General features: G+C 41.7%; 2 protein-coding genes across 2 annotated transcripts in view; one reads left to right on the top strand and one right to left on the bottom strand.

Annotated features, from left to right (window-relative positions):
- LOC137277762 (F-box/WD repeat-containing protein 5-like) overlaps window positions 1–15,048 on the top strand; it is a 424,418-nt gene that overhangs the window by 291,069 nt on the left and 118,301 nt on the right. The gene's annotated exons all lie outside the window — the stretch shown is intronic.
- On the bottom strand, window positions 401–10,559 carry LOC137277752 (uncharacterized). Its single transcript, XM_067809671.1, has 4 exons — window positions 10,393–10,559; window positions 5,755–6,032; window positions 4,880–5,021; window positions 401–1,947 (listed from the first exon to the last, which is right to left on the bottom strand). The coding sequence occupies exons 2-4, from the start codon at window positions 5,977–5,979 to the stop codon at window positions 473–475; spliced, it is 1,842 nt and encodes a 613-aa protein (XP_067665772.1). The 5' UTR covers window positions 5,980–6,032; window positions 10,393–10,559; the 3' UTR covers window positions 401–472.

The raw sequence follows: 15,048 nt of genomic DNA, 5'->3' as shown, positions 1-15,048 counted from the left end.
AAGTATATCTTACTACAGTGCGTGGTCAAAATACTGCATCAAAGGCATCCTACTACAGTGTGTGGCCAAAATACTGAATCAAGTATATCTTACTACAGTGCGTGGTCAAAATGCTGCATCAAAGACATCCTACTACAGTGTGTGGCCAAAATGCTGAATTAAGGACATCTTACTACAGTGTGTGGCCAAATGCTGCATCAAGTATATCTTACTACAGTGCATGGTCAAAATGCTGCATCAAAGGTATCCTACTACGGTGTATGGAAAAATGCTGCATCAAGTATATCTTACTACAGGGCGTGGCCAAAATGCTGTATTAAGGTTATCCTACTTCAGTGTGTGATCAAAATGCTGGCTCAAGTAGGTGTGTTCCCAAAACTGATTTACAATAAGTCGCCAACAATTTCATTTACACTTTATTGAAACTGACGCATCAGGGTCTGAATCGGATAATAAGGCATCCAAAGGGAGTTCATTGGCCTTTCCTAAGGGATAGAGCAACTGCAGCAACATGGCCTTGGTCCTGAGCAAAGCGCATCTGGACAGAATTGGCGTTCTGCTTGAGAGTGGTCGGTGGAACGTGATACTCTATTGTTGCCCAGAGATTGTCAGTGTCATTGTTGCTCGGGTTATGCAGTATGTAGTACGAGTGAAGCGTGTTTCCATTCATGGTCACTGAAACTGGAACATACTTGGCAGAATGGTCAACGAAACTTACTGAAATGCGAAGTCTTGCTGCCATAATGTGATGAAGATCACTGCTATGAAGCATGATGTTCATGTGAGCTGTTTTCCTGTTTATTACAACCAGCATGTCGTCTCCATAATGCACCCTTTCATACACCAAAGGAACATGAGAAAATGTGTGACTTGTGGGGAACTGCAGGAAGCACGAGGATTCTGGTGGGACAGTCACCTGATTTCCACTTACATGAATAGGAACTTGTTTATCCAGTTGCGTGGCCCTCTTGTTGTTGAGGTACAGACATGTTGATGTCCCATGGGTCAACCTTACCCATCCTTTGTCAAAAGCTAGAGTCACCTTAGCTTGAGTTGTGTCATAGTTGTGTAGCAGAACGGTTAGCATCTTGGAACTTGGTTCCACAAGGGCATGACTCTGTATTTGCCGCTCTGCCTGGTGGAACTGACTCTCGGATCTGAGGAACTTCATGCTGCTGGTGATGTTCTCCCACAGGTGGAAGGCCAGAGCTATGTCTCTCTCGTGGTTATGCTTGTCCAGGATACTATAGTTGATGCTTTCTTGGCCTAACCGATCGGTGAAACTGAGAAGGAAGGACACAGCCCTGTCCACAATATATCGAAGCTCAAGAAAGGTGAATGTATTCGAGTTGTGAAGGTTGATGTAGGCCCAGTCCAAGAAGGTCGATGGCTTCTGGACATCGATGCCTGTGACCGTTGCTAGACCATGAGCTGAGAATATGATTGGAACATCTTTCCCAGTTATCATGTTGGCATATGTTTCCACAATGTCCACCGTTCCTACTAGCCTAGCCTCATTCGGGCCGAAGAAGTGGTAGTTGTTTCCCTGGACGACAAAGTGATTAAAAGGGTGGAATGAAAAGAAGTCCAATAGGCCAAGAGACATGTTCATGAATTGCGTCATCCAGCTCCATTGACGAAAGTTATGTTTATCCATATAGGTTATTCCACCGGTGAAGGCGGGTCCGCCTATCTTTATTTGGGGATATATGGCTTTCACCTTCTTGGCCACAAGCTCGAAAACAGTCACAACGGTGGTCCAGTTGACATCCAACTTCCACAGTGTGTTTGGCTCATTGATTGGTTCAAAATAGGGAGGGACTGCGCCGTTAGAGCCGTTGTGTATTGCCTGTACGTGAAGACATATAGTTTCCGCTGCTGCATCAAGATTGCTTGGAAAATGGCCCTTATGTGCAGATTTGTCCATCCAGTGCGGCCATAAGGTACCTATGAAAGGAATAACACGAATACGTAAAGAAATCCATTCCCTGAGGTACTGATGAAACTTAATGAAAGTTAATGTCATGTTCGTTTTAGTCACATTAAAAAACTCTGAATACAAAAGAAACGCACGTAAATCTTATATTGTGATTGCCATCACATTGCAATTGCAACATCTCAAGATTTTCAACAGAAATCATTTTCACTGTCAGCTATCCATAATTGTTTGTGCCACTATAAGTATCCCATTTTCAAAACTCGATTGTCAGTCGCCAGGCCAGAAAACCTCATATTTTGGAAAGGGCAACTTTCACTACTGGCGCTGGGAAACGGTGTGAAACTGTGTACAATGTAGACTATTTTGTTTTTTATTAGTTTAACTTTAACCAATGGGCCTGCAGATTTTAAAGACTTCTGGTGACTTCAATGACTCTGATGGCCACCTGGTAAATTAAACTATTGCAAACACTGCATAAGTGCCCCTTATTGTCATTGTACATGAAATTGTTTCCAAGCCTGCAGTATCACCAAATTCAGATATACCGTGACGTGGCAGTGACACCTGGGTCTGACAAATCATCATGCCTTATCATTGCACGAGAATTGTTTTATCCCAGCACCTGAGGAGGTTCCAGTTCCATGCACATGGATCAGGCAGGACAAATGGATGACTGGTTCAAATGCACAGTCAGAATGTAAGAGTTTCTTACTGCCGAAAGATCAGATCAGAAGGATGATAAGCCAGACCTTTGCAGCACCTGATTTGCTCAATGACTCTATTCGTGAGGTTGTGTAAGAGTTCACATGGACACAACTGACACCTTGATAATTTTGTTTAAGTTTAAGTTGACAGCTGTTAACTTAGTAGCCATATGCCAGAACGTATAACAATATACTTTATACAGTATATAACAATGTTACTTGACAATATACTTTAGCACTGCCCTGAAGGGGGTTTTATGCTGCCCAAATTTTGAAACAGTAGCTATCATTGTTCGTATAACATCAGAAATAATAACCCACTTAAATGACCCTGAGCATCAAGGTTAAACAACAGTAATTAAGGAACAGGTGGACCTTCGGGTCAGACTAGAAGTCAGTAATCTTACTCACCTTATTGTGCTTGTGATAAGTATGTTTTTTGGCCACGCCTAAGAGGCTGGGAGATCCTATTAGTGGCTTAACTAACTACTGATTGTTGACAGTAGAAAATTCATTTTGTAAAAAAACATATAGTGCAGCATAGATGAAATAGTGGTATAGGTTTGGTTTAATAATTAGCAATGAGAACTATTGTTTTATATTCCCAATTTTATGAGGTGATTCGTGAACCTATCTTTATGACGTGGTTAGAATTGTGCAATCTCTCTGTGTAATTAGCGTTTTGTCTCTTTAATTTGTATCATATTAGCAAAGCAAAGCAAAACAGCAAAGCTGTACCTCTTGGCAGTACATATACTGAGTCACAAAAGAAACTTCACATTCAGGGCACTATAAAAGAACAAGAGGTGGTAAGATAGTTAAATTTATTTAGATAGTTATTATTTCATTGCGGAGATCTGTGTGATGTACTCGATACACTTACAGTGCCACAACCAGTACCATTAGGCTACACCGCCGTTCCTACACATGGGTATACAGAATGTCAAGTCACAAAAATAAAAATTCGAAATTTCGCAGTTCAGTATTGTGTATGTCCGCCCCGCCCATTCACCACTGCCAAACACACCGTCTCCTCATCGACTGCCTGATGTTTGTGAACATGTGGTTGGGGATTCTGTGCCATTGATCTTGCAAGGCAGCGCCAAGTTCCTGCAAATTGTGAGGCTGGTTCCTAAGACCACGAAGCCTTCTCCCAAGTGCATCCCAAACGTGCTCTATTGGATTAAGGTCAGGGGACCTCGATGGCCAGTCCATGACGTTGGTTCCAGCGTTTTGAAGGAAACATCGCTGTATGCGGCCGAGCATCATCATGCTGGAACTGTAGACCTGGGCAATGAGCCTCCATGAAAGGAACGAGTTCAGGGGTGAGCACCTGATCGCGGTAAGCAAAAGCTGTGAGGTTTCCACGGATGACCAGCAGTCGAAACGGTTGTTCCCATAGAAAGTACCCCACACCATGCAACTTCCGCCCTAGACTCTGTCGACTTCCTGCACACATTGGGCATACCGTTCACGACGTCGTCTCCAGACCTCGAATCTGAGGGTAAACCTGAATTCATCGCTAAAGACGACTCGATTCCAGTCTCTCTGGGTCCATCAGAGTTGACGTCGGGCCCACAGCAGACGTTGACGTTGATGAAACGGCGTCAATATTGGCCCACGATATGGACGTCGAGAATTGAGATTGGCAGCCCGCAACCGATTTCGAATGCTCTGTGAGGACAGTCGACCTCTACACATCTCTGCCCTGGTTCGTGTTTCCGGCAGAAATCTGTCACGTAGGTGACGTAGGACGATTTGACGGTCTTCTACTCGTGACGTCACACGATCGGAATTGGCGCCAGTTTGTTGTAGACGACCTCGCAAGTCACACACAGTACGATGGCTGCATCCTACTGCTCTTGCGACGTCAATTACTGATCTTCCCGCTTGCAAACATGCCAACGGCACGTTTACGTTGCACATTTGACAATAGTGGCATTTAAAGCACTGTTAGAACTGTGGTTTGTCACTAACGTCATCGGCACGACGAATGGGTGGTTTTGAGTGGGTTTTGCTAACGTTTTCGGATATAGATGTAGCATCAGAAAAATAATTATTCATTATTTTTTAAAATTACATTTTGTGCAGTTTCTTTTTTGACTCTGAATAACTGAATAACTGAATGCCACTTTAGGATCTCTGGTTCTCATGAACTGCACCCATTTTTTGTTCACTGATAACATCCAGAAAATATTTTGTAATAGCAATGAGATATGTAAGCTCCTTAACCCACCTTTGAGTTCAAGCATGATTGGTCTCTGTTTTCCATATCTATTCAAATTCTCGAGATATTTCTCAACTAAATTGTGCTGAAGCTGCTTGTTTCGGAAGAACGCTGGATCCGGGTACCCCTTTCGGTTTGGATCTTCTGTCACCTATGAGAAATGTCAACCTTAACACAGTTAAAACTCTTGGCCTAGATTTTCGATGCTCTCTTAGCGCTAAGATAGACGAAAGTTACTGTAATGCATGGTACTTACGACTATCTTAGCGTTAAGAGACCTTCAAACATCCATGCACTTAAGCGCATGATACAGGGAAACGACATTTAACCAACGAAAGAGTAAATTTAGTGTATGACTAAGCTACTTGACAGAAAGAACATTTCCGGTTTGAAAACTCGCTGTCATGACGGTTTTTTCATCAGGTTTTGGTTTTACTTCGCAGGTTTTAGCAAAGTTCCAGCAATATCATATATATGGTGTGTTGCCCTGTGCATAGAGCTCAGTTCACAAATCTGTTGAAGTTAAGCAACAGTGAGTGCGGAGAGTTCGTTGATGGGTGACCGTGTTTAGTATCCGGTAGGATATATAAGGGTAAGTGTCTATTATCCTCCAAGCGCCTCGCGGCTTGGGTTATCCGAGGTAATAATAACCAGATTGTTAGCGCTATGACATTCACATAATGAATGGGATTTAGCATTATAAATACAGTTCTTACAATCATCATGGTGGGGGACGCAAGAAATGGGTTTCACACGTTGCACTTATGTACGGAATCAAACACGGGTCTTTGACGGGATGAGCTAACGTTATAACCATTTAGCTACCCCGCCGTCCTTTCTTGTCTCATAGTGAATACTACCACGGTATGGCTGAAAACACATACCTTGTCAAAATAGCTTAAATCTGAATTCAACCATCTTCCGGTGCGGGCTCCGGTTTTCTTCACGCTGTCAATAGTATTGCGATTATCCAGACCCATTTTTCCATTCCACCTGTCAGGGTCGAAGTTGCTTCTTCCTCCCTGTACCAGGTACTCTGGGTAAATGGTCACTGTGTACCCCGTTACACATGAAACGGTACAGACAGCAAGCAGAGTGGCTAGCAGCATGTTCGTCTAGCTGGTGGTTCTATCTTCTGTCGGTACCTTGTTGTGGCTGGGTTCTATAAGGAATGTGTTCCGTTCTACTTCGCTTGATTTGTATTGTCACGATAAGATATTATCTTAGATATACAACTGCACCGCAAACAACATTCCGTGGGCTTGCCAAAGCCATATGATTCGGAAAATGTAATTCCCACACGAATGCCCAATCTGAACAAACGTGTGAGTATGCAAAGGTGTGAGGTCGGAATATACTGTAAAGACAAGAGCACCCCTTCTTGAAAGTATAGCACTAAGTACACGGGAATAAGTGTTCATATCCTTACAAATGTATTGTCGTTCCAGCATCGAAAAATCGATAAGAACATTTTGATAGTCAGGGTGAGTGATTTTAGTTTTACACCGCACTCCAGCTATGTGGCGGCAATCTGTAAATAATCAGGTCTGAACCAGACAACCAAGTGATCAACGCAATTGGGACACGATGACATGTGTCAACCAGCTTAGCGAATCAGAACACACGCTTCCGCTTGTCGCGTCTTACGGCAAGCATTGGTTACTGCAGATCAGTTCTACCCCGGACCTTCACGGGTCCGATAATCAAAAAATAATACAAGTATCTACATATTCCACATAGTCCACAATTTTATTAAAACTAAATTTATACACGGAACTCAAACCAGAGGTGAGCAGCTGTGAGAAGGGTGAAGTAGCAGCTGTCCGCAAGGGAGACATTTGTGTAGTCAGCCCAAGGAAGGTTTGACCTATAACATGACCTTTTCCACATACTGATTAACAGCCCAGATGACTGTAATGTTCTTAGTTTTCATTTTTACGAAGTATTTCATATATGCCTGTTGATGACGGTGGTGAAGAGGCAGAAGAGGTGGTGAACACATTTTATTCATACAATATAAACATAACATGAATACGGATTGGCGCAACAAGCCACACCACGTTGCTAGAAACCCATTTGGCGTCTGGTACATCGTGAAGTTTTAGAGCTGGAACAATCGGAATTCTGTAGCCCTTTTTGTGTTCCAACTGGGACACCATATCATTGCTCAGATGACTAACTCACTGAAAATATGGTGGTACAGTATTTGCTCTCCTTGAAACAGGTGTTTCCCATACATACAAGAGATAAGCATTGCCAGATCGCACTTCACAGCATGTATAGCAGCCTGCACTACACTGTGCAGGTATGTGCTGGGGTAAGACTGAGCATGTGCTTCCACCCAGAAGTCAACCCGATCGTTGGTCCATGGCAACATCACAAATACATGTAGAGACAACTCAAGACAAGAGTATTTTATTGCATCAAAGACCATCAGTCCATATACAAGTTCATGTAAATACAACGGTTGAGGATATACTGATTTGTAGATACAGTGAAAATGATAAAACATGTAACATTCACCTACCTACCTACCTACCTACCTACCTACCTACCTACCTACCTACCTACCTACCTATGCCGGTTTCATTCAATCCGCTGACATCATTTCCATCAACGCGATACCACAATACGGAAACAGCATGCACACATATCCTCAACAGGTTCTCCGAAATATCAAGTTAAGATATTAAACTACATTCAAAAAGAAATTTACCACTGTTAAATTAACGTTTTGCAATTACAGATGCTTCCATAAAGTGAAGCTTTCAGAGAGCATTCGTCAAAACACATTCTGTGGTCGAGCTGCGGGGCATAACGCATTGTTGATTCTGTTTCATGATAGTTAAACGGATAAATTTTGGATAATAAACAATATTTCTATCACACATGTCTTGGTGTGTTCTTTATGAGCCAGAACATCAAGTGATAACTTTCTTTTGCCCGGTAGTTTAGTTATCAATTTAAAACACCATAACAACAGTAACATAATATTACATCCTTTATCGATCGATAAATCGAATAATATTAGGGTAGATTTATTCTTTTTCACATTGAAGTCTTCCTTGATGTTCTAATTTGGAATTCTGTTAACTTGAGTTATTAAAGAGTGCCAAGTTTGCAAAATGCTTTGTTACAGTCCGTTTGAGACAAGGTTATATTGACCTCTTCATTGTAAACATTATCTTCTATAAAGGAAATCCCAGATATTTATCTGCGGATTACCAGAAGATTAGTGCCATTCAAACTTAGAACCAGAAATACGTTTTCTTTAAAGTATCGCTCACCATGTGAATTTAATCAAATCACTTAACCGATAACACTTGTGTTATTCGTCGACAAAGGTGCATGTTGGCACCTGTCTATTTCTCCGCATGGCAGTCCCTACGCTGAAAACAAACCATGGGTCACTTAGCCATACATAAGCGGTACGACGTAACATGTCCTACGATAGATGTCCAGAATTTCATCGAAATACTTGATTCAAGTCTGTTACAGTTTGCTGTATAGTGTCAGGATACACTTTATCGTTAAACGCCTCGACATTCCTATCTAGAAACCCTCATCGTGTAGAAAACTTTGTCTGTATTTGTCAGTAATAATGCCTGTACGACGTTGAATTATTATTCATTCACTTTTGAAACCGTTCCATCCCCAAATTATGCCATGTTGGTTTACTGAAACCAGGAATGAAAACTGAAATCAACCTTGTTGTAAAAATCTGACCATTGTGAGATTGTATTAGCGCTTCAACCACAAGCTGCAGCCGACAGTGACCGCAAAAATCTACATTCTCCACTGCCGCATGGAAATAATTAAGATGGAACTTATGTCGAGTAATGTCAGGACTGATAGCTAAAAGCTGAATTTGCAGTAACAATAAATTGATTCTTGACATCTTATGGCGGGAATATAATCAATATATATTATTATATAACGGCGCTGCTAGTCTGTCAAAAGGACCCTGAAGCAAGTACTTCCCAGAAAGCTCACGCAACTCAAAATGTGAGAAAATGTGGCAAGTCTAGATTTCCAGAGCTTCAATGAAATGTAGAAGGTCTCGGATCTCCTTTTCATTTCTTTACCATTGAGTATGAACTATTTTTTTCTGTAAAATATATTCGTTTCAAAGACTAGATGTTTGTCTACGGTGCTGAATATATTATCAGATATAGGCCGCTTCGTTGTTCCGTATTTGCTTGAACCAAGAACAGTGATGGTTCACTTGCACAAAGCTAGCTATACTGAACGCTGCTACAATGGTTAGCCTACGACAAAGTATGACATCGTTCAACATTTGAGACATGCATCATACGGACGGTGAGGTAGCCACGTGGCTAAAGCGTTCGCTCGTCACGACGGGTTCGATTCCCCACATGTTGCAGTGTGTGAAGCCCATTTCTGGTGTCCCCGCCGTGGTATTGCTGGAATATTGCTAAAAGAGGCATAAAATCTAAACTCACTCACTAACTTAGGGCTTCCCTACGCATCAAGTGGAACCACCCTTCTCGAGACAGTATGGATATTCCTGATTTCATGTGTGACTAAATGAAAATTCAGGAGTATTTGTCGGCAGATTGCCGAGACTGACGTTAACGTATATGCTGTACATTGAGATATATATACCTAGGATCTGACAAAAGCGACCCATAAAAGGCGACTCAGCTTGTCGTAAGAGGCGACTAACGGGATCCGGTGGTCAGGCTCGCAGACTTGGTTGACACATGTCATCGATTCCCAATTGCGCAGATCGATGCTCATGTTGTTGGTTACTGGATTGTCTGGTCCAGAATCGATTATTTACAAACTGCCACCATATAGCTGGAATAGTGCTGAGTGTGGCGTAAACCTAAACTCACTCACTCACTCTGACTTACTAAATATCACATATTCCACATCTAGCCAAGCATCTGTTTCCTTCTGGCTTCTTTATTTGCATGCTATCAATCTTGTAAATCCAATTTCCCCTTCTTTTTTAATAGTATGCACAACAAAACCTAATCCTTGTCAATTCTGTCGCAGACTCGTCACATTTCCTTCGCACATCTATAGTCTATAGACGTAATTCTGCACCAGTTTACTTGCATAAGGTGCTTAAACTTACTTACAAACACGTGGATCTAAAATTATCCTGAAATCCCAGCGAACCGGGGGGTGAATTGTGACGAATTGAACAATACTGTGACCGTTAGTAACACCGACACACTTGTTAGCAGGTTCAAGCGAACAATGTAATAGTAGTGTTTACAGGGAAAATAACATGAGTGGACTCTAGCACATACACACGATTGGCAGTTCAAACAATCCTAAATTTCCTAGTCATTCCGAAATGTTACTCAGAATTTAATGGCACTGTCGTGAATATTCGATCGTTGGTGTTAATCGCACTGAACTATTTGCATAGCTTTGTTCCGTTTAAGAATATTAGTAACTGGCAGTGAAAAGCTGTTCTCGTTTTCTGCTCCTGCTTGCACCAACTAATGCTACATACAGTCAATCCTGAAGAGTCTAAGTAAACTTACTCTCAGTAGTTTTCGTTGCACTCCACAGTAGTACTGACTTTACGTAGACTATCCTGAAGAAACAGTACATGCTGCTGTTCTATTTAGTAGGAGCCTTACTTTTGAAATACTCCAATCATTTTAGATGTCTCTTGACAATGTTTACAAGATGATGATCAACAAGATCTACATGAGAGACGGAGCTGAAAGCTGCATACATATCGTTCGACTGTTACGTGGGTCTAAAAATAACCGGACCGGTAAAACCCGGGCATTGAAACAAGAATGCATGTATACATCCTGTTCCAGAGCTGCAGAATTAGAAATAGCCATGACGCGCGCTAGCCTCGATATCAGTGTCATTGCCAAAGCTTTGGGTTCCGGGTCAGGTATGATCTTTACCGAGAAATATTAATTAAACATATAACGTAACCTGCTCATCGATTTCAGGTGTTGTCGGACAACTGGTACACATACCCGGTGCGTGATATTCAGACATAACAACATAGCTTGCCTGAGGGATTTCAACCGATTTATTCCACGGACATAGCAACAGATGCACCTTGCATTTCATTATAACCTAATACCTGCAGAGTGTTAGGAACAATCAACGACTTCAAAGGGTACTGACAGCCGCCGCCAGTGTGAACCTGATAGTTTTACCTCGACTGCCTCTCAGGCAAGTACAAATATTTGAATGATTTACGAGAGTAATAGATGTCCTTAATTTGCAGGAGTATTTCAAACGACATTGAACTACCTGCAGGTAAATGCCTAGCTAACATGCAGGTAGAATGTAGTAAATAAACGAAACTGATGTTGAGCCATTCCGGACCTGTTGATTTAGAAATCATTTACTGTTGTGTCATCTCGGCCTACACAACAGCTCTTGCTCAATAGCGCCTTGGTGTGAGCCATGAAAAGGGCCATAGTAACTATGCAGAAAGGATATTTTGAATTCGAGAAAATCAATTCTAAACCAGGGGCACATAACTTGAAATTAAATGCAAGTCGTGATGACCTTGTGGTAGGTAGGATTTTAGGGCAATGGTGGGATGCTGTAAGGTTCAGTGGTATTTATGTCAGATTTTCCCCGTTTTAATGAACACAGCGCCTTGTCTGGGGCCTTGCAGTGAATAGTGTTAATTGAACAATTGGCTTTGGTTTTATTAAGAACAGCGATTTTGATATCCGATCGTGATATTTATACCCCCGCCACACTTCAAGCATAATGAGCCTGAATGGTGTCGGAATTAAAATTTCTGGAAATTCGAACTGAATTCTTTTTACAGCAGTCCAAATATGCATCCTAACCATCCAGCTTAATTCTAATATGCCCGAATGTTTTGAACATTTTCGAGGTACGTTCAAGGTGAAAAATATCGAACAGCATTTGAAGTGCATTCTAACTGCAATTTAAGCATCGAGGAATGATAGAGCCACTTCAAATCCCGTCAGAATGTCTCGAATGCGCCTGGAATGAGTCGGAATTTATCTCTATTGATGCTGGACTTCCGTCTCGTTTTGGTTTCTTTAAATAAGACGTTAAAGTAACATATCGCATATGTAATAATTGCAGACCGAGTTCTTATGTTCTCCCGATACAGGACAGCAAGCTCAAATAGGTCACTGCAGCAAAATGTGTCAAGAGGTACAGGCACTACCGTCATTGTGACTGAAAAGATCTTGTCGTACAAGTGTACTTAACTGTTTCAGGTTCTTAAACATCGAGTATAGACAAAAACGTGGCGATGTCATCGTTTAACCCCTTACAGACCACGTCGAATGGCCACACAGACGTTTGTACAGCTGCTCCAAAACACCCAAAGTACCAAACATGCAGCTCCCGAATTGAGTCATTTGTTGCCTGGCCTGGACGGTTTGTCTCGAAAACACCCGAGCAGCTGGCATCAGCCGGGTTCTTTTACATTGGGTCAGCTGACCGAGTCACGTGTTTCCAGTGCGGGATAACTCTGAGAGACTGGGAGGAAGAACATGACCCTGTGGCTGAGCATCAGAGATACTCGGAACACTGTCACTTCATCAAATGGCTAAAGGAGCGGGAACGCATGACAGCTGACCAGAATATTGGACCTCCTCCGTCAAACACTGACGTAACCAAAGGAGTGAGTCAAAGACGAGCAGCGGATGCACCGGAAACCAACAACACTGTCTCAAACTTTTTATGTCTCGATATCAGAAAACAACTTAAGTTGATAGTAGGATTGTTTTTCTCAGATCCTGTGTTAAAAAATAAGGAAACACCCCAAGACGTGTCAGCTTTAGAAGTGAGAGTTTCTGCTTTGAAACAATCGGGCGATGACAATGCTACATTCTTGAAGACCACTGACCAAAATGACAAGAAGGATAATTAACCCAGAAAGTATGTTTCTTAACAATGCTTATGCACGGAACAGTGGCACACGGGAACAATAAGGGATATGCAGGTTGTGCACAAAGAAGGATGTTTTCGTCATCTTCTTGCCATGTGGTCATTCCGTCGCGTGTAAGTCCTGCGCAAACAAAGTTGACACATGCATGTCATGTGAAATGTACATTCGGGGACGGACAGACGCCTCTTTTCACAAGTCTCTGATCCATTAAACGATGGACATGACAGTTGCGCAGTGTTGTCCCATGGCCTCAGGGATTGACTGAATGTAGCGTAAGAATAGGCCTTCAGCAACCCACACTTGCCACAAAAGGTGACTATGCTTGTCGTAAGAGGCGACTAACGGGACCGGGTGGTCAGGCTCGCTGACTTGGTTGACCACATGTCATCGGTTCCTAGTTGCGCAGATCGATGCTCATGTTGTTGATCACTGGAATTTCTGGTCCAGACTCGTTTATTTACTGACTGCTGCCATATAACTGGAATATTGTTGAGTGCGGCGTGAAACTCAACTCACTCACTGCTTAACTTCGCACTCAGCAGTATTCCAGTCATAGGGCATCTTGTAAATAATGGAGTCTGGACCAGACAATCACGTGACCTGCAGTATGAGGATCGATCTCGGCAATTGGGAACCGATGGCATGTGTCAACCAAATCAGTGAGTCTGACCACTCGATCCCGATCCCTCTTACCACAAGCATGGGTTACCGAATTCTAATCCGGATCTTAATGGACTCGGAAAAATAATTTGGAATATTCAAAACATCTAATGAACAGTTTGTGTGTGAAATCTTTGAATGGCATGAAGATACAAGGACATACAAGGTGAGAGTGGTAAGGAGAGAGATTGATATTCATGTATGTAATGGTATCAGGATCTACATTCATAGTTGTGTCTACAAACTGTAATAAAGGCATCGTTCTTGTCTCTGTATGTCAAAGGGAAGTAACTTTACTGAAGTGTTGTTTGTTTCAGTAGTCCGTACGTTTCACTATCCGTACGTTTTTGATGAGAAACAGAAGTGTCCTGATTAACGCGGCCTGACTGTATATACTCTTCACAAAAGTAGGGGATAATGAACTTTCAATTTGGATAGGAAGTGTAACAAAGGACAGATATCTTATAAACGCACCACCATTTCCCTCTATTACCACCCCTAAACAAACGCATGTTATGCACGTGCACAACGCAGTAGCCCCATACACGTGCATGGGGTCCCATTCTTGATTTTGACGTTTTTTCAAGGTCTGAAAATCACTTAGAAAATCGTATTCATGTACATACAAATTAAATGCCACACACCAATTATCTTTCAAAAGCGACTACATTCCACATAACTTTGGTTGTAAGGAAGTGAATATTGATGCACTCTCAAAACATTCAATAATATCATATCAACATTGCTTGACTCCGATAAATCTCCTAAGTATTTTTAAACGTAAATGAAAAAATGGAGAGCACCTTTTTTGAAGAATATACATAACGATACTTCAGTAAGCACTGAAACACGGTAAACTCAAAAGTCTTTCATAAGGTCAATTTAGCTGCTTAAGAACGGTTCACACCAAAATAGCAGTTAGGTTAGAGGTTACGTAAATCTAATGCTGTTTATCACAGGATTGTCTGGTCCAGACTCGAGTATTTACAGACCGCCGCCATATAGCTGGAATAATGCTGAGTGCGGGGTAAAACTAAACTCACTCACTCATTCCAGTATCCGCGTGAGTGTGATTTTACGCCGCTTTTTGCAATATTCCAGCAATACCTCTGTCTATTCATAGGACAAAATGTCAGATAATTATGAAACCATATAAGGCAGTACAATAGGCAGTGGTTCGCTTGTCTAGTCATAACACCCTGTAGTGTAATCTGAAAATAGCGCTAGGTCACTGTACATGTGGATAAGCAGTTAACAAGGACAGGCTTATGACATAACCGAAGGTCAGCAGTGGTATTCAGACATCTTCAGCATAGATTTATTCATTTATTTATTTATTTGTTTGTTTGTTTTACGTACAGAGTTTCTCTCAGCCGCATGGGCAGTTTGACAGAGCCATTATTACGTCAACAAAACATGCATAAATTTACACATTGGAAGAGATGCATGAGTTGAGCTTTTCCATATAACTTAGGAATGTCAGAAAACCATTGAAAATTGTATTTATGAAAAAAATGTGAATGTCAAAACAAGATCGTAGGAAAGGGGTTTTTGGTGATGAAGGATGAAATTCTGCCTCATTTAGTGATTCCCAGCTGGTAGATAATGACATTTTAATAATGCA

The sequence above is a fragment of the Haliotis asinina genome, chromosome 3, assembly GCF_037392515.1.
Source record: "Haliotis asinina isolate JCU_RB_2024 chromosome 3, JCU_Hal_asi_v2, whole genome shotgun sequence".
In the NCBI taxonomy this organism is placed as follows: Eukaryota; Metazoa; Mollusca; class Gastropoda; order Lepetellida; family Haliotidae; genus Haliotis; species Haliotis asinina.
Note: the sequence above shows the minus strand (reverse complement) of the source record. Positions and strands in the feature narration are given on the sequence as shown.